The 20,665-nt window shown below is 48.2% G+C and overlaps 1 protein-coding gene across 1 annotated transcript in view; it reads left to right on the top strand.

Annotated features, from left to right (window-relative positions):
• Window positions 1-20,125, top strand: part of LOC144098112 (uncharacterized) — a 59,039-nt gene extending 38,914 nt beyond the window's left edge. The window contains exons 7-10 of the mRNA XM_077630659.1: window positions 6,673-6,845; window positions 10,588-10,884; window positions 17,078-17,359; window positions 19,709-20,125. Coding sequence (XP_077486785.1) covers window positions 6,673-6,845; window positions 10,588-10,884; window positions 17,078-17,359; window positions 19,709-20,125 — 1,169 coding nt within the window. The remainder of the gene's footprint in view (window positions 1-6,672; window positions 6,846-10,587; window positions 10,885-17,077; window positions 17,360-19,708) is intronic.
• The last annotated feature ends 540 nt before the right edge of the window (window positions 20,126-20,665 follow it).

The raw sequence follows: 20,665 nt of genomic DNA, 5'->3' as shown, positions 1-20,665 counted from the left end.
GGATATGCCGCAAAATCCACGTGTGACATAAAAGACATTATCAAGTCTGTCGCAGATGCTCCACTCGAGTCTTGCTGTTTACCACTTGCAGTTCATGGTGAATACGTTTACGCATTTGTGCAAGTATTAAAAATTTGATAATGTGTTACGATAATGTTTGTTTGGCTTCCAAAACACTTCAATCCCCCAGGGTGCTATTGGTGTGAAGGATGGCTCTCTCTGCTGCCGTGGATTAGAACCCCGTCTTTCGAGAGACGAAGATCGCATCTAAGAGTTTCTTATAGGTGTTGTGAACGCCGCGGGCTTCTAACACCTCGCTTGAAGTGGTGGTGGGGAGGCCTAGCACCATTTAATAGGTTCCTTTGGTGGTTGTGCCGGATTGAGCTTCTTCACTTCTATTGACGGTGTTGTACGGGAGACCTAGGTGTCTCTTCTAAGAATTAAGGGTTCAACCAGTCCAAGGGTGTCCTCTTCTCTCATGCCCGTGTTGTGTCGAGTGATGCGCCTGATCATGCGAGCGATCTGGGTGGTACCTGATTTGCGGATGAGTTCTGTGCAAAACCCTCATATTGCTCTGTATCCGAAGCCTTAGCACCAAACTTTGGCCGATTCCGTGATCTTCTGGACTTCAATATAGAGGTGAATAGGGCCAGACGACTTGTGGTTACGGCCGTGTAGTTTAATTAGTTGGCATTTTTCGGGTGCACAAAACAGTACTCTCCTTCCTGTGAAGATATCCAACGTTACAGCGGCTGTTTGAAGAGACTGTTACTTGCATGCTAACGAGCTCTTACTTGCCCAAACAATGGTGTCATCTCCATACAAAGTGTAGCCGATTTTCGGGAGTTTTTAAGGTCACCGGCAAGTGTAAACATTGCAATGTAAAGAGGAGCGCAGCTATAACAGCCCCTTGTGGAGCACATTTGTGGGGATGCTAAACTTAACAGATCGGGTCTCTTCAATTCCTATTGTAGCGGCGCATTGCGATAGAAATGGCTTGACATGATAAAAGGTTCACACCACGCAGTTTAAAGTATTAGGTTTTTGGAGGATCGCCCCATGCAAGACATTGCCGAATGCACCCTGTAAATCGAGCTCAAAGATAAGTGTTCGCCTTCTTGTGCAATTACTGTTTATATCCCTTCGTTAAAGAGTAGGAATGCGTCCTGGGCGCCGACAGGTTGGGGTAACAGGTTGTTATCCTCAACGGTATTTTGAAAGCGAGTCTGGTCTATTAGTTTTTGGAGCTTTCCCAGGCAACATGTGAAGTTTTAGTAATTGGAAAGGTATCCTCGAAAAGAGAACGCTGAAAGGAAACACATCGATTACTGCATCCGTAATGAGGACGCGAGGTGTAGAAAGCACCGCAACAAGAAGGGATGGAGGTGCAATAAACGTCGACACAGGACTCGCCAGGCTGAGTTGCATTCACGCGCGTTCGCATGTGCCGTCAAACACTCTTTGAAGTTGCTGGTGCATAAGACGGCCACATGGAGAGGCAGAATCGCGTCCAACACGGAGGCTAAGAGCAAGGGTCGACTGACTGCTGGTAGAGGAGATCATCGTCGTCGCAAACTGAGAAGACGCGGGAAATAGCAGGCTTGCTGAGGTCCGGATCCGTCATCAGACACACCGCTTAAGTTTAGCTGCGTTCGCATAATCGAAGTCAACGACGCTCACATTATATATCACACTTGTACACATGCGCCTATAGAATGACACCGTGGCTTCTTTACCGAAGCTATCTGACGGGTAAGGTAAGGATTTTGAATATGAGTGTTGTCGTTAAATACAAGTGTGAAGTTACTCCGTTTGTTCCTGTGTTTATGAAGCGTCTCAGAACATGTCATTTACAACTGCAGTTGGTGAATACCGTGCGTGAATCAGCCACATTTGTATGACCATTTCTGAGTTCGTTTGTTTAAGGCTGCCCGGTTAACAAGAGCTGTAGTTAGACTGCAGACATTTCCCTTTCTGTGCGTGTTAAGCAGTTATGAATTATTACTTTAGGTGTTCGAGCATCGACAAGTTTGTTAATGTTGCACCTGGCTGGGAGATATGTCACGAAGTGGTGACGGCAGTCAGGAGGGATGAAGACGTACAAATTTTCTTCTAAAGGAAAACTTTATTTGGTCTGACTTGTGCCCACAATGGACTGAATCACTCGGCGGCGGCGAAGCGACAAACGCGCTCGGCGGTCGTCGAACAGAATGCCCGCCGCTGTCGGCCGTGATCACTTTGAAGCTGATAGCGAACTTTCGAGATTAAGCGTGCAAGGATACTAGAACATTCTGGAACAACGTAGAATCAGCTCTGCATGGATGCGAGCAGTCGAGATAAATGTAGTCGCGTCTTGCATCGCCAACAAAGCAATAAAGCGGCGTGCCGGCAGCTTTTGAAGCATGAACAAACACTGCAAAGTTTGTTGGCACTACTCCTCTCTCAAAGAAGCATCGACCCGATGCGTGAAAACAATTAATGCGAATAGCAACAAATAAAAAGGATCGTGCGAAAATAAATACAGAGTTTGGAAATGCAACGTCCCTTAGCGCGCATGATAGGGCTTCAGACGGACGACATGGACAACTTCTGGTTGTACGCTGCGTCGCTGGGTCGCAGTCATTGCGTCTGGGATGACTTCATAATCCAGTTCACCTAGCTGACGAAGAACCTTGTACGGGCCGAAATAGCGGCGCAAAAGCTTTTCACTCAATGCATGGCGACGGATGAGCGTCTAAACCCAGACTTTGTCTCCTGGCTTGTATTCCGCGTTGCGTCTTCGTAGGTTGTAGCGTCTGGCGTCGGTGCGCTGCTGGTCTTTGATCCGTAATCGGACAAGCCTTCGAGGTTCTTCTGCGTGTTGAAGGTAGGCGGCAAGGTCGACTTTCTCTTCTTCGGGAACGTTGGGCCGCATGGCCTCTAGCGTGGTCTTGGCCTCCCTGCCATGGACGAGCTTAAAAGGCGTCATCTGGGTGGTCTCCTGCACTGCGGTGATGTAGGAGAAGACGACGTAAGGCAGGATGACGTCCTAGGCTTTGTGTTCGGCATCGACATACATGGAAATCATAAGGCGATGGTTTTGTTCAGGCACTCGGTCAATCCTTTGGTCTTCGGATGGCATGCAGTTGTCCTCCGGTGGCTGGCTTGGCTGTAACGCAGGATGGCTTGCGTTAGTTATTCCGTGAATGCTGTTCCTCTGTCCGTGATGAGCACATCGGGGGCGCCGTGTCGCAGAAGAATGCACTCCACGAACAATTTGGCGACTTCTGCTGCTGTTCAGTTGAGTAGGGCTTTTGCCTCGGCCTAGCGGTTCAGGTCGTTGGTCGCTATGATGATCCACTTATGTCCAGATGTTGACTTTGGGAAAGGGCCAATCAAGTCCATGCCGATCTGCAGAAAGGGCCTTGAAGGGGGTTCGGGTGGTCGGGTGGGAGGGGTGTTTCGTCGCTTGCAATCATGGCAGGTTTCATAATGTGCGACATCAGCGGACAGTCGGGGCCAGTAATACTTTTCTTGAATGCAGCGGAGGGTGCGAGTAAACCCGAGATATCCAGCTGCTGGCTCGTCGTGTCAAGCCTGTAAAACTTCGCGGAGTCAAGCAGTTACAAGAAGAACTGTTTTGTTCGCTGCGAAGTTCTTCATGAGGACATGATTCGGTACATGGAAGGAAGACAGTCCTCGCTTGAATGAGGTGGGGTGAAGAAACCTAGCCTTCCAGGTACTCGACAAGGCGTTTTAGGTCGGGGTCCGAGCGTTGCTGCTAGGCAAAAGAGGTGGGCCTGATGGGTCCCAGGAAGGCGTCCTCATCGTCGTCCGGCAGCGGCCCATATGCAGGGGCTCGTCAGAGGCAATCGGTGACAGAGTGCTTCCGTCCGGACTTGTAAACGACGGTGACGTCAAACTCCTGGAGGCGCAGACTCCATCGAGCAAGGTGGCCAGAGGAGTCCTTCAAATTGGCAAGCCAGCATAGCGCGTGGTGATCGCTCACCACCTTGAACGGTCGTCCGTATAGGTAGGGGCGGAATTTTGACGTAGCCCAGATGATGGCAAGGCACTCCTTCTCAGTTGTCGAATAGTTAGCCTCGGCCTTGGAGAGGGAACGGCTAGCTTATGCGATCACTTTCTCCAGCCCGTCGCTGTTTTGATCCAGGACGGCGCCTAAGCCCACGCTGCTTGCGTCGGTATGAACTTCAGTATCAGCGTTTTCATCAAAATGCACGCGGAACGGTGGGGACGGTAAATAACGGTGAAATTCCTTGAAGGCTTCCGCTTGTGGCGTTTCCCATTTAAACGGCACGTCTGCCTTCGTCAGTTGGGTCAGGGGCTCGGCGATGCGCTAAAAGCTTTTCACAAATCGCCGGTAATATTCGCAGTCTGAGAAATCTGCGCACTGCTTTCTTATCGGCCTGCGGTGGAAAGTCTTCAATAGCAGCTGTTTTCTGCGAGTCTGGGCGTGCTCCCTCCTTGCTAACGATGTTGTCTAGAAACAACAGCTCTTCGTAGGCAAAGTCGCACTTCACTGCTTTCAAGGTTAGGCCAGACGACTTGATGGCATCTAGTACTGTTCGAAGGGCTGACTTGCACCCACATGGACTGAATCACTCGGCGGCGGCGAAGCGACAAGCGTGCTCGACGGTCGTCAAACCGATTGCCCGCCGCCGACGGCCGTGCTGAAGTTAAAGCTGATAGCCAACTTTGAAGATAAAGCGTGCGAAGTTACTGGAACATTCTGGAACAACGTAGAATCAGCTCTGCCCTGCTCCAAGAAATTGAGATAAATCTAGTCGCGGCTTGCATTGCAAACAGAGAGATAAAGCGGCGTGCCGACAGCTTTGAAGCATGAAGAAACAGTGCAAAGATTCGCGGCAATATTTATAAACTTTGGTCTATAGACTGCCTATAGGTTATCTATACATGAAATAAAGTATTCATAATATGGCCTGAGTAGGTGTACAAAGATTCTATAGATTATTTGTATAAGAGGATAACTTTAAGCTGTTCGCAATGCTTATTCCCTTATGCAAACCGACGATTGCGAAACAATGTTTATGTTCAGCTTTTGTGCTAGCTAAGTTGTGGAGATTCTGATGACTGTCATTCTGCGTGGAACTGGGCCGACAATAACGAAACGTACTGCATGAGCAGCGCAACGTGGTGTTAACTGCGTTCGTGTCATCGCAGAAGCTTTGGTCGATACGTCCTCCTCCGACACCAGCATAACCCATAAACACTGTTTTTTGCCTCAAGGTCCCCCGCATTTTGCGCAAAGAAAATACCGCTCGCTGTAGCAGACGTGTACAGCTGCCTTTAAGCCCTTTGTGGACCCACTTCACTGGAGCCACGCTCCCGTAACAGCACTTCAGAATCGACTGGCACCCGTACGAAGCTGTCCGATGCGGAAGGTGGACGAAGTAGCAGCCACGCTGCCGGCCGTAAACTGTGCTTACTTGCGAGCAGGCCTTGAATGTATAGCCGCCATGTAAATTTCGATTTTGGTTAGAACTAGATCGTTCATGAGCCCTTTGAACGCAAAATAATGGGACAATCTGAGAAATAAAAAGGCACAGGACAGTCAGTCATGGTCCTTGAATGCTTCTGTGGGACTCTCCCTCAGACTTGGCGGCTATCCCCGTTAGCACACTTCCGCATTCATTGTATAGAATATAATGCCAGGGCAGTTTTGCATCATAGCACCACACAGGAAGCGTACAGAAAAAGCTGCGAAAAGCCAGCTTACAAGGCTACAGGCCCTCTTCATTAGCAATTCTCATACTGTCTCGGTCTCAGCAAGAGATGAAGAGTAGAGTGCAGTACATACAGAATACTAGGCGCACTACATGGCAAGAAAGAAAACGGGATTCTTAAACGACTAGATTTCATGTGGAAATCATACAAGAACAACTTTTAAAAGAAAGCAACATAAAATAGTGAGACACACTACGGTTTGGAGGGTCCCGCAGTGTGTAACAGTTTTTGCTCTTAAGGACGTCTCGTTTCAGGTCTCTTTTCTATTAAAAAATATTTGGGGGATTTATTATATATGCCCCACTTCCCTCCAGTATTCTGATACAAACACTACCCCTTCGTGCTCTCATTACAACTGAATGGCTCGAAATATGACTTCTATTTCGTAAAGAATGAGCTTTCGCTTGATGCTGAGCGACCTAACATGGCGCTGACATATTTATGAGGCTTCAGTGCATACATGGTGGTAAAAAAGGCTTATGTAGAACAATTTCCCTCGAACAAAACTATCATTTAGGCTAGCAGCCGCACGATCACTGTGCTCGTACTGAGTTCCTGTGGTAACCTGCTTGGTAAAGGATGCCTCCGTGTTTCAAGAACTGCCCACAGAAACAGTCATAGTGAGAGTATCTGTTGTGCCGGTGTTCTATTAATTGTCTAGTCCTTTGTCTGTTCAAACGCAGCTTTATTATAAGAGTGCTTTCGCGATGCTGTGCTGCCTGTGTGAAACAGCGTCTACAGGGAAGCTATCATTTGCGACTGAGTTATCTGCAGCACGCCACCGCTCCTTCTGACGCAGAGTTGCTGTGTACCAGACACGTCTAGGCGTCCTTTCGCCACACCCCTAGATCCCTCGTCCCTTAAATATTACCGTGCTTTCGGCCTCTTGATGATGGCGTGGTGGTGCCGGTTTGCTCACGTCTTCAGGTGGCAGCAAGGTATCCAACGGCAACGCAGCGTCGCACACCGTCATGCTGACGCCTTCCCGCGAGTTCGGCATGCTGGCTAGGAAGTACGTATCTCAGCAGGCTACGCCTGCTGCACGCAGAGCGTACTTCGACCTGCTCAGCCGAGAACTCGGGGGTGCAGACGCTTCTGCGGTGAGTAGCCAGCCTTTCAGACGCCATTGCAGTTTGTACCTAGCTCACTGTGCTCCTTACGTCTCGGAATACTGCTCTTGTTTCGTGAAACTCTTCGCCGATACGTCCGGTACCCCAACCTTTCCAAGTTTATTTACCCTGCGAATAATAGAGCAAGAGATGTTTGAGACTGCGGTACCGGTTTATGGATGCACGAAGAGAATGGAGCAATTTAATACGATAGAAAACGGTATATTAGGCATTCTCATAGCTATTAATCAGGAAAAAATAAGACTGATTTTCGACAATAGCCGCACTAGGGATTTCAGTTATGGTTTTCAGCCTCGGGGATGGCGGGAACTTTTGAGTTTATTCGAGAGTATTTGCGACCAGCACGGATGTGACTTCATTTTACGGAGCAGTATTTTCTAGGGCTAATGATGAGAACGAAAGAATGCCATACCACTGTTCCTGATCCATCCCCTGGCCAGTTGGAAAATTTTTCACGACATAAACGGTTTCATAAAAGCTTGATTGCCTATTCCTAACAAAATTTCCTGTTTGTGCGCGCCCTATAGTGAGTCGTCTTTAGTCACTTGGTTTTCATGCTGGACTAAATGCTCATCTTGAGCTGTCACAACTATAGCCCAACTTGCATTGGGTATTTGGTTTTGTTTATGGGAGTTAACGTCCCAAAGCGACTCATTCTGTGAGCGATTCCGTCGTGAAGGGCTCCGGAAATTTCGACCACCTGGAGTTCTTCAACCCGCGCTGACATCGCACAGTACACAGACCTCAAGCACTTCGTCTCCACTAAAATACGACCGCCGCGGCCGGGATCGAACCTGTGCTCTTTGGTGTCAGCAGCCGAGCGCTATAACCACTGAGCCACCGCGGTGGCTGCATTGGGTATTTATTACCGCCCCAGGGAGAAAAGCTACATTTCCTCCTTTTGCAGTCAGCGCTTCTTACTGTACTGTACCAGTGACGTCTGACAAACTGCTAATTGGGTACATACTTAACTGGGTACGTACGTTGTCAAGCGCTTGTGCACTTTTGGGAGGTTTTGTGAATGCGGAAGGCTGGGCTATATGGCTCTTTCGTTTACTTGTTTTGTTACCATGGTTGCCTAGGGCATTAAAAACGGGAATGGTTCCCACAAAAATGGCCGAATGCTCATGCTCTTCTTCGTAATGCGCTAAACTCAGTGAACGGTGTCTCTGTTCTGGTGCCAGTCGTCTCCTAATGACTATGACCAACAGTTATATCTAAGAAGTGCTCACTCCGTGGCAAACGTGGCCACCGCAATCATCACAACGGGCGCATGGTCAGGTTGGGGGCGCTAGCCACCACGATGACACATGGCCGGTAGTAAGTGACTGGATTTTTAATGTGTACAATGTGGATAGTCGACGCTCTGAATATGCCAATGATGGGGGCTCTGTATAACAGCTTAGGAGTCCCACAGTTAAACAGCTCGTTAATGTGTATGGAAGCAACACAACACCTAACACGCAGCTCCAAGGCACTCTAAAACCTACCAGACCTGGTGAGAAGTTAATATGGTTGGCCGTTAAAACTGTAAGCGGTTGAAGAAGAAATATTTCTGCGAAAATAGTTAAGTACAAGTTTTACCTTCACTAAGCTGCTGATTGTTCTAGTTTTAATGGTTTATAGGGGTTTAGCATCCCAAAGCGGCTCAGGCTATGAGGGAATGATTACCTTAAATAAAAAATGCATTAATATTCTGAACCTCGGCCAATACATCCGTCCCCTATGTGAGTTAATCATAGTAGCAGCCTTTCCTCTACCAGAGAAAGAACGTAGCGCAAAAAAGACCAAGACAGAGAAAGACGGACACACACAGCGTTGACTCCCTACAATAATTTTTCGCACTAAGGAAGGGCGGTCTTTTACCATCGTATAAATACCATGATTGTCAGGTATCGTGCAGAGAAATATTAAAGGTTTCGTAAGTTTTCCTATATTTCATGTCAGTGTACAGTGGGTGCTCCAGCTAAATGAAGTAATTGCACTTAATTGAAAACATTTATGTATTATTTCATGCTAGAAGGATTGATACCGAGAATCGTTTTATATTAACATTGCTTTTCTGTAAATGATGCAGTTCTTTTTTTTTTAGGGTGCCGTGCCTTGCATATTAATGAATAATGAGCCGACTCCAGGCTTATCTAACCTACGAAGAAGCATCTAGCCACGCGCCATTTCATGTACGCTGCCAACGGTCGGCGTTGTCCCATTGCACTAGCATTCATTGCTGAGGTAGTAGAAATTTGAATAGTACAATTCTTGCGCTCTCGTTGCCTCCAGTGGTCGCTACCAGCAAGCCAGATGCGTTGCGTTCCCTTGCGTCATCCGTCAAGCGTCAGCGTTTTCTCGATGGCATTACTTTTTCGCGGTATGCACGCAAGAGCAGTCAGCCACCACAGCAGCTCTACACGTGACCTTTCTGACCACAGGTAAATATTTTGTTGCCAACATGCAGAGTTCGTTGCAGAACGAGTGACCACATCTTAGAATACAACAAACTCATTATTAAAACACCTTATGGGACTCCATACGTCTACATCTTACCTTCTTGACATTTTCCTGAAGACGCTGATTTAATGATATGTTCTAGTATCAGTTCTGGAATCAAAATCAGCGGACACCCGAAGAGTATTTAGAGTTGGTCAAAATGGAAGCGGATCAATCTGGCTTTAAAGATACAGATACGTAGATATTTTTAAAGAAATCAAGGTTTAATGAATTGTAATATCCTAAACATTGTAAGTAAGTCAAAAGACTGTACCGATACCTTCGATAGATTATACAAACTAAAGTGATATCAAGGTAAGCAAATTTATTACAAATTAGAAGAAGCAGGATATGAGCTATAACACGCAGAAACGCAAACTTCATAATGACGCTGGTACTAATACTATAACGCCACCGCTGTGGCAAATTGGTTATGGCGCTCGGCTGTTGACCCGAAAGATGCTAGTTCCACGGCAGAAAAATTTTGATGGAGGCGAAATTCTAGAGGCTCGTGTACTGTGCGATGTCGGTGCACGTCAACGAACCCCGTGTGGTCGAAATTAACGGAGCCCTTCACTACAGCGTCTCTCAGAGCCTGAGTCGCTTTGGGACGTTAAACCCCCATAAACCAAACCAAACCAAACTACAGCGTTCCTCATAGCCTTAATCGCTTCGGGACGTTAATGTCCTGTAAACCCATAACCCCAAACTGAAGTGAGAAATAAGCAAAATAAATAAAACATGAGTTTTTCACAATAAAAGCATTCGGCTTATTCTTGAAAACATGTAAGAAATAATATGGTTTTCATTTCAAAGGGCACGGTAGTTCAAAATGAAATAGTTGCAGATGATGACATAATTTAAAAAAAAATATTATGGATCCAGTCTCACCATTTGTCCTATGCAAATGGGATGTTCCGTGCTGCTTTACTTTCACTGCCGCATTGCCTCATAATTATTTTAGACAGGAGGCCCAGTTATAATCTTTAATAACCGTCTCCCAGCCTTTTTTACTCGCGCAAGTGGATGTTGCTTGATGGACGAAACATTCTGCCATTGATAACATGGGGCAGCATATGCCGATGCCGCTTTGATCGTGAAGTGAATTGCCGCGCAGTAACGCGTGACGACACTGCCGAGGCTCGTGAGGAGATACGTTTTTGCCTACCAGTAGCGCTCAGGTATTTGTCGCCAGCTTGTTTGTAACACGGGCTGGTCATTGCAGGCCACCACCTTTGACGCTGTCCAGCGATTGGACGCCGACTTCTTACTTCCTCTGGCCAGCACCGTTGGCGAGCAGCGTTCGCGAGGCACGGAAGCCGTGCAGGGCAGCGAGCTCTTCGCGGGATGGCGTGCGCTGGAGGACCGGTGGCGGGACGCCATGGCCGGGTACGGCATACGTGGGGGGCACCGTGTGCTTCTGCGCACCGAGGATGGCGATTTCGTGCGCATGTTCTTCGCCCTGTGGGAAGCGAAGGGCGAAGAGAAGACGCATCTCTTCGTATCCTGGTGCACGATTCAGGTTAGGGTCCATCGTTATGTCTTATTTGAAAGCGGCTCGATGTATGCATGCGCTTTGGATGTCTCTTAAGGGCAGTTCACCTCGATACTGGACTCAAACAATTTTCTCTGTTGCTAATCATCAAGTTTTGTGAAGATTTGTGAAGATTTTTTTTCACTTAGAAAATGCAGAGAAACACACAGGATCTCAAGAGTAGACGATGCGCCGCACTGTGAGTCTGCGTTCTCTATACTTCGTCTCACAAGATGTTTGCAGCACTACGGAAGGTAGAGCTCTCTCGTCCAATCAGGGCTGCAGAAACGCAGAAAATAGTCCCTCGAATATTTGAGGAGTGTATGACTATTAATCAAAACAATAAGCATTGCAACTAAAACATGATTTGGACAGGTATATTTAAATGGTAGGGAGTGTTTCAATCACTGGTGAAATTACCAGACAAAGCCCGTACGGACACAGCTCTGCGGAGGCCTGCTGCGAGGTAGTGATGCGTCGCCACTTTCCAACATGGCGTCGGACGAGTCTGTTGTGTCTCCTGTGTGCTCTACACCGACAGTGCGCTGTTTCCCCAAGCAGGCGAAGCAGGTGGCTTTAAATGTTCTTGAAGCGCTTCGCGTCGAGTGCGGGGGCAGTTGGAGTGCAAATGCGCTCATCAAGACGACGGCAAAACTATGGCCTCCGAGATCACCCGATGAATAGCGAGCGCGCGCTTATAATCTCGGAGGCTTTAAGTGTGGAGGCGCAGGTCGCTCTGAGGGCGCCAGATGGCGCCAGGTGCCCAGCAGCAAAGCGCAAGCCTGCCGTATCGGGACCAATCAGCGCGTGCTCACTATAGATAGAGGTAGAAAGAAGCCACCTGGACATCAGGTGGATCAAGCCACAGGCGCGTAGGAACACACTAATGTAGTGCGCGCCATCCTGATTGGACGAGAGAGCTGTACCTTTCGTAGTGCTGCAAACATGTTGTGAGACGGAGTATAATTACAAAACAGGTGCCAGCTTGTCCAGGGTTTTGCATAAACCCAAAATTTTCCATCTCTAGAATAGTCTTACATCATATACATGCCTATGCACGTCTTATCCAGTGAAGTTTTCACATTTCCCGTATTCCGATGCCCGTCTTGCAAATGATTCGTTTAATTAAATATTTTCAAGTTGCCTACGCGGCTCCTCTGGACTGGTTTTATAATGTCGTAAAATGTGACCGCAAATCTGTCCACTGGCAGTTGCTTACAGCTCTTTCATGAATCATCGCCACACTAGAGAGCGTGTTAGAACTTCAGTTTCCTTTTACATCACGTCAAAATGAGCACAGTCTCACCCTTTTTTCGTAATATTTTCTGCTTTATATAGTGTCATCATGTGTGTTTGAGTTAGTCAAAATACTTTCTGTCTGACTTTGTGTGTAATTCTGTCTGTTGTCTTTCTGTCTGGTGAAAAATATTGTTTTTCAAGATACATTATTATGCATGGTCAAATTTTTGTTTCATACCCTTACTTTCGTGCGTAAAAATGGAACATGGAGATTTCTTTCAGAATTTTTGCACTCAGTCACTTTCGATGTCATACAGGATGGGGTATCTGAATCGAGCAAATCCTCTGTGTGTGTTGGCCATGGTTGGCGGCACAGTTACCGCGGTGACTGCGAGAGAGAGATAGAGTTGAGGGAACACAATTCTCGACTCCCGAAATGTCCAAGCATGTCATGGACATCACTTAAGGTGCAATACAAAAGCTGTGCCGTTACCCCGCCCTTTAAGCGCTTACTAACGCTCCTGTTTTCAAAAGGGAAATAACCAGCCGCCGCGGTGGCTGAGTGGTTATGGCGCTCGGCTGCCGGCCCGAAAGACGCGGGCTCGATCTCGGCCACGGCGGTCGAATTTCAATGAACGCGAAGTGTTAAGAGGCCCGTGTACTGTGTGATGTCAGTGCACGTTGAAGAACCCCAGGTGGTCGAAATCCCCGGAGCCCTTCACTACGGCGTCCGTCATAGCCTGAGTTAAACCCCATAAACCAACCAACCAACCAATTTCTAGCACATAGATTTACGCATGGAGATATTACGTCTGCGGCCGACTATCGTCGCGTACAGTGAGCAGACGATGGAGCGTCCCCGTCTCAGACATGACTGTGCACCGCTCTTTATTACCAGATTGATGCGTGATCGAAAATATGAAGTAATACGTGCCTACATGAGCAAGGATGTCTCCAAAAAAGGAACTTGCGGTGCCTCTTCATAAAAAAGGGCATTAAATCCGGGGAATCACGTGTTTCCAACTTCTTCGGGCTCGAGGCCTTCGTTTTTCACCTTTCTCTGCAATGTTTTAAGCGCGTGCCTTAAACTTCGTCCGCTGTCAACTACGCTCCCTTTTACATTCTACTGAGACACATGCGCGCAAACCTCAGGGGCCACTGAATGCTGCCTTTCATTATGATGGATCATCTGGAATGTCTTCGCACGATTTTGCAGCTAGCGGCCGGAAGACGCGCGAACCCCTGGCTGGCGGCAGCCTCCAGTGAGCACAATGTATCGCGATCCCACAGCCATATCTCTCTATTGTGGGGCGTTAGTTTCTATAAAAAACAAACTGCTTACGTGCTCTTCGCCTGTGTGCCTCGGCTTCAGTCCTAGTTGCCTGGCAGGATTTCGATACCTCAGGATGTAAAGGTATTCGCTGTGCTGTCCTTATTTACGATAATAATGAACCTTCTAGGGACACCCAGAAAATGGTCCCCTTGCAATGACCAACAGGGCAAAGCGTTGCTTGCGTTCCGAGAAGCGTCTTGCTTTAGAGCATTAGTGGCTGCGTTGTTTGGCTGCAGAGCCCAAGGATACGGGAACTAACTCTGACCTCGGCAGTCGTATTTCGATCAATGAAAAATTGCCTCCGTAAGGTGTGGGTGCGGGCTAGTTGTTAATGCATTGTAAGACGAAAAGCGAGAAAGAGACACACGGACGCAAGAAAGACGAATAAGAGGCGCTAACTTCCAACTGACGTTTATTAGAAGCGCCGACAGGTCGGAATATATAGGCACATGAAAGGGGCAGGACACAAAACTTACAATGACATCCGCATACAAAAAGTCGTGTCACTCGATTGTCGCCAGAGACACTTAAGACGACTTACGTGTGAGAAGGCATATAAGTCCGCCCGCTCACTTTGCGAACACAGTCGCCACGCGCTGCAGAGTGGTGTAACCCGGTGCCATCTCGCAATTCTACCTCTGCATGACTCTAAGTAGCCGCCGCCACGACACCGACGCACCCCTCCTGGTCTGCGCATTAACTTCGTGAAGCCAGTCTCCGCCGTACCGCGGTCCGCTCTGCGCCTTAAAGGGGCTGCGAAGCACCACTTGAACAGATGCCGGTTACGCTTCAAATTGGTTCTTTATGTCACGCAGATGCTGACTCAAAAAGAATTACGAGAATCGATGCATAGGAACGGGAGTTATAATGAAGAAATTTCAAAATACCAGCAAACAAAACGCTGCCCTCAAATCGATTTTCGCGCAGCTTCCCATTCCCATTTCACTCTGCAAATGACGACACGCAGGGCGACCAATCAAAACAGCCTATCTTAGCACGTGGCAGAAGTTTGCACTCCATGGTTGCCTGTTCTCTGTAACTCGTTCATGACAAGGCTGGGAGCACCGTTTGCATGGTTACAACAACCATGTGCACGCCCAGCTGACCCAGCGATGCTGCACCAAAACAGATGCTTGGGCGAGTTGGTAAGCGATTCTAAAACAGAACAGCGCGCACTTTGACAGGGACTACAGGAAGACAGGACACAGACGAGCGCTGACTTGCAAATGATGTTTATTGCTTGGAACGAGGCATATATACTGTTCCAACAAAAAGAAATCACACACCCATTCATAGATTCAAGTCATTCAAACATGCTGCACTGAACAAGGACGATAACTAAGATCATCATTTCCCCCCGCTAAAAATGCCAGATCTTTGGAACCAATCGATAAAGAGGGGCTGCTGACGCAGGCGTCTTTTTAGCAGGCGATGTGCGCTGCTTCAATTATTTCACCTGTTAGTTGGTTACTGTGCTTGCTTAAAACTTGTGTGCGAATGAAGTCAGGGTGGCAAGTTTTGGTGTCAACAGTCTCTACAGTGGATGCCGAGATGCCCTTTTACAGTGTTATGCGCATTGTTGTTGTACTCTTTCAGGCGTTCATTGAGGCGTCTCCCCGTCTGACCCACGTAAAGCTTGCCACGTGACAAGGGAATGGCATAAACTGCACCTGCTTCACAGGGTACGAATTGATTTTCACGATTGATGTGGCACTCTCTAGGAACGAAATTGGTATTAATCATTTTGCACATCTTCCCAAGCTTTTCCGGAGCCGAAAAAATGACTTTGACACGTGCTCTATTTGCTATCTTCTTTAATCTTTGGGAGAACGGTTAAATGTAAGGCACTACAGTGGTTTGTGCCTTACTGAATATAATATTATTATATTATAATTGAAGCATCGCACATCGCCTGGCCAAAGACGCCTGCGTCAGCAGCCCCACTTTATCGATTGGTTCCAAAAAACTGGCATTTTTAGCGGGGGGGGGGGGGGGGGGGGGAATGATGATCTTAGTTATCGTCCTTGTTCAGTGCAGCATGTTTGAATGACTTGAATCTATGAATGGGTGTGTGTTTTCTTCTTTATGTTGGAACTGTATATATGCCTCGTTCCAAGCAATAAACATCAGTTGCAAGTCAGCGCTCGTCTGTGTCGTGTCTTCCTGTAGTCGCTGCCAAAGTGCGCGCTGTTCTGTTTTAGATGCTTCACCGTCACGTCGACGGCGCAGAAGGGAACACTGATCAGTGACGTTCCCTTATGAATCCGAACTCGTGCGGGAGATACTGCGACGGTGTGACCGCCGGCGCAAGATATCAGACATATTTAGCTAGCGCGCTGGTTGGCCACGGCGAGCAAGGAGAGCGCGCGGTTGACGGGAACGTGGCGCCATCTGGCGCCACCGCCCGGTGATTCTCCACAAACTGACGATGCGCACTGCCTGCTAAATGTGAAACGAACGCATCCCTCCTTGAGAGCGAAACGAACGCTTATAGAGTGCAATGGCTCGATCGGATCGATTCCGCAAAGCCGCTCTCAGATACATATAGAGTAGCCATAAGTGTTTTTGTGCTAGGTCGTAGGATGTTTACAGAGGCGCAAAGTCCTTCGATGCAAAAAGTAGCACGTGCCTCTGGTGGCGTTTTCTTTTGTTTTACATGATTTATAGGGAGTTTATCTAGGGCAAAAAATCTGGTTTTGTTAATGTAGTTTAAAGCACAGAAACATGACAAAACGTATCTCTTGTTATTAACCAAATTTGCAGTATATTTACTGTTTGTCCAATCATCAAGCTCGCACAAAGTGATGTCATATCCGCTGTTCAAACCGCCACTGGATAGTGACACCGTCAGCGCCACAAATTGGTTTTTGCAAGCTAATTAAAATATTAAATGCCACAGTATACGCGGTACGACCGATGCTAACAGCATCACTATAACTCATTCTATGCAACCAACACGCAAAACAATGCACTGAAAATGTGTTTCGGGGCCCCTTAAAGGGTTTGACACAGTAGCCAATGGGCTAATGCCCATATGTGCAGTATTAAGCAGTGCGCCCCTGCCTTGGGATGGCAGTTGCTGCCGCCGGTGAGCTTTACGCGAACCAGGTGGTCCCGAGCAGCCTCGCGTGACAAATCATTATTTTAAAAGCCACCTGCCAGGTGTATGATGACGCCATCTTTTACTATCAGACACCATCGAGTGTTATCACACACACACGCGCGCACGCACACATGCACGCACGGGTTTTCCCTCCATGGAGCAAGTAAGCCTTACACCCTAAAGTGCAAACACTTTCGTGTGCGCCGCGAAGTCAGCGCCTGGTAAAGAATCCCAATGGTTTCAGTTTATCCCCAGGCCTCCAATATGGGGTCCCTCATAACTCATGTACCGCGTTGGGATATAAAACCCCACATAGCATACCATACATACCGTTGCAATTCGTACCGTACCGTAGCATACCGTACCATACCTCACCATGCCATAGCACACCATGCCATATCATGCCATACCATACCATACCATACACCATATTATGCCTTATTATACCGAACCACACCACGGACTTCAAAATGAGTCTGTCTTATTACTCTGGAACCGACGTGCAGGTGGCCGCCCTGTTCGCCAGCCGGCGGCTCGTCGCGGGCTTCTACGGGTGTGACCGGCATGGCCCCATCGTGCAGGGCCTTCACTGCTTGGCGCGCGCCTACCGCCTGTCTGGGTACTCGCTGTTCGCCGGCTACAACGCTGAACTGTTCCGCGGCGACGCGAGAGCCCACGCGGATGCCCTCGTGAGGGCTGTGCGCGGAGAGTTCCGCAAGACACTCACGGACCAAGACAAGAACGGCACGCTCGTTGCCGACTGGACCGCGACGGATGTCGTCTTCAGAGTACGGCGAACTTGCTGCCTGCATCGCTTTACCCACAGCGCGTAAAACAATTAGCAGCGAGGCCACGAAAAACGAAGCAGTGGTTGCGGCACGCACTTGACGGCCGAGGCACTGCGGCGCCTCGTGCGTGTTTGTGGCGGGTATTATTTGCGCAAAGCACCCCACGAAAATTACGACCAGTTCCACATTCTAATCCATATTGCATGTGGTTCAGCAAACAGTGGCACTTAGTTTCATTTCTTCTTATTCAAATCTCGCCAACTGCAGCGCCGACCTGTAGATCGTGCGACAGCGAGGGAATTGTACGGCATGAGGCAATGACGAGGGCCAGACGGAATACTCGCAGTGCTTCTGAAGAAGGTTTCTTGTTGTTGTTGTTAGCCTATCAAAAGAAAAAAAAACGACCAGACGAACGAATCTGCTTAAAATGCACACCCAACAGAAGAGAAAGAAGTGTGTAACCCGATTAAGGTTCATAAAACACAGAAAACTCATAATGCACAGAAAAATTCCAGAAAGCTACGACTCAGTAAAATCATTTTGATCCACAAAGAACAGTGAGTTCCGAGTAGTGTTAAATTCTGCCGACCATGGTTACTTGTTGCGAGTGCAAGCCAAGCCAATGCTGGAAGCCAATGTTGCGAGTGCAAGCCATTATTGCAACCCAAGGAGGGCCGTGCAGGTAGGCGTAGGGGAGAACCCAAGAATGAGGGCTATCCTTTTAATCCCAGAGCCAGGCCTAGCCCGAGCGCGCCTTCCGAGCCAACTGCCTCTTCGTCGTTTCGGCTAAGCGCGGTGCAATGTACGTGGCAATGTGTAGGCATGGCCACAAATATTTTCGGTTATTGGGAAAACTTCAGAGTGGGGTCTAAGAACGTAAAGGCGCAGAAATTATAGCTTGTTCGCGCCCACGTAATGCACAAAAAACCTAGATCGGAAACCATGGTTTTCTAAATAGTTTTTTGGACATCAGTCATGTGTACGGCAATGTAAACAGGAAGCGCCTATGCAGGGTACTAAAAGATGGAATGGGGAATGAGGGCTGCCAAAACGATTCCGAAATAATAGCAGTTCCATTTGCATGGAATTGGGTAAGCAAAGGTGGCACGGTGAAGATGAAGAGGATGAAGCCACGCTTGCATGTTAGTGCTGCTGTTATTCCTAATTTACGTAGTAAAAAATGGAAAACAAGCTACAAGAAAGTAAGTTAGGATACTGCAGCCTCTCTTTTTCCAAGCGGAACGGCTGCGCAGCTGCTGCTCCCGAGTTTAACCCATGCAGATAATATTCTGGTTTTAGCTGTCAGGCAAAAATATCCCGACTCACGCGAAAATTTGTGAAGACTCAGTTGGAGCTCTAGGCTTTAAATTGAGCCTCAAGATATCGGGCTTGACATTCAACGCTACCCCTCCAAAGCGCTCACAATGCAAGGTTATGGAATAGCTTGTGGAGGAGAGTACGGATATTTCGAATTACGGATAAAAAAAGGTACATGGATAAGCGCAAACTGTCTACTCGAGAAAAAGGAAAGAGACATGCCCTAGCGATGAAGCTCTGAGGGGACAGAATAGATTTAAAACATGTGTAAGGTCAGAAGGGTGAGCACGGCTAGAAATAAGCGATAGTAGCTGGAAGATGAGCACAAAGCCCTCACGGTTAAACAACATAAATGAGGTAGTGCAGGGGCTGATTGGATGGACACCCTTTGAAGCCCGAGAAGCGCACAGTAAAATCTGGCCCGATGAACGAATGAGGAATGTGAAGGAAAACTGATGGACAGCTGAGGCTTTAGTGCGCTCCAGAAATTTCGACCGCCTGGGCTTGTTTACCATGCACTGACATCGCACATAACACTTGGCTCTAGAATTTCGCCTCCATCGAAATTTGCCCGGCACGGCCGTCTTTCGGGACAGCAGCTGAGCACCAGAACCTTTGAGCCACCGCGGCGGGTAGGAGTCAAAATCAGTGTAGCCTAAAATTAATCGCGATTTGTACCTGAAGGAACTGTTAATTGTATTAATGATCGTGGAGGTTAAGAATAGGGCTTTAGGTTAATCAAATTGAAGCGCTGAAAACCTGGTGGCGCCCTCCATCGCCCCGTTTCAAAGAGCATGTTCCTACCGCCCATCGTCGCCTATCCATCCATATAAAGCGGGCGTCCGGCGTGGGTGGGCTTGAGAGACGTAGTGAGGGAGGGGCGAGGATAAAAAGGAGTGAGAGGTAGGAGAGCACGGACGGCGACGTCTACATGCTTTCGCCCGAATTACGACATACATATCTTAAGGTAAAAAGTGGGTTCCTTTTTGCAAAGTAAAGTATATCTGCCCCTGTCCACTTTCCCCGTGTCAGGCCATCGACGTCACGAGCAGCGAGAAGTCTGACAACGGCAGTGAGGTCGACGCCGGCTACCCGGACATGGGCGACTCCCTGGTCGACAACTGGCGCCGCGTCGCCGAGGCGCAACCAGCCGCCATGTTTTCCCGAGAGGTGGCGTCCGTGGTGTCCGCGGTGGAGTCGCTCTCCCTGTACGCCGTCGTCGAGCGCGACTTCACGCTGCTGCCGTACGCCTTCTCGTTCCCGCTGTACGACGAGGACGCGGCGCGCGCCATCAGCTATGCAGGCCTCGGCAGCCAGGTGCAGCACCGCAGAGCGGAAGAAAGAATTAGGGGGTTATGCATGTGGGGAAAAAAAGAGGCGGTTAATGGCGAATTAATTGTTACGTGCGATAGCAAAGGTGATGTGGTCTACAAGCTGCGCTCTATTTGAGGGCTTCAGATCAACTCCTCAGCATTTCGCCTCCATTGAATTGCTGCTAAGTTAAGATTGAAACCGCTAAATTTGATCTTAAGAGAATAACATCAATGCGTCGGAGACATCTAAGCGGGTAAGAAAATTGGCAAACGGGAGCTAAATTCATGTGGTTAATGCTGAAATATCGAACATCTGTACCGGACGCCTGTCGCAAAATTTGACCACCGTGGAAGTTTATGCGGCCTTTCTACCTGCAAATTAAAAACTGTACGGGAGACGAGACAATGCGCCGAGGTTTAATTAAAATGTGAACTGTGCAGATGTGGTGAGAGAAGCCTGGCGCTTCTTACGCAATTAAGCAGGTGTGCAACGCATGGAATTTTCGCAAATAGTGCTTTGTTTGTGGGCTGAGGTACCATCGTGTTCACCGTGATGGTTTGGTGTACATCCCAGTTTCCATTTTGAGGCCGCCCTTTTTTATATGGTAAATAAGGGTTAGCGCTTGCTTCGCGGCTTTCACTGTGTGAAATTCTTAGGAATACTGCCGCCGACTTG

The sequence above is a fragment of the Amblyomma americanum genome, chromosome 7, assembly GCF_052857255.1.
Source record: "Amblyomma americanum isolate KBUSLIRL-KWMA chromosome 7, ASM5285725v1, whole genome shotgun sequence".
NCBI classification, from domain to species: Eukaryota; Metazoa; Arthropoda; class Arachnida; order Ixodida; family Ixodidae; genus Amblyomma; species Amblyomma americanum.
This window is presented reverse-complemented; position numbering and strand designations above follow the sequence as displayed.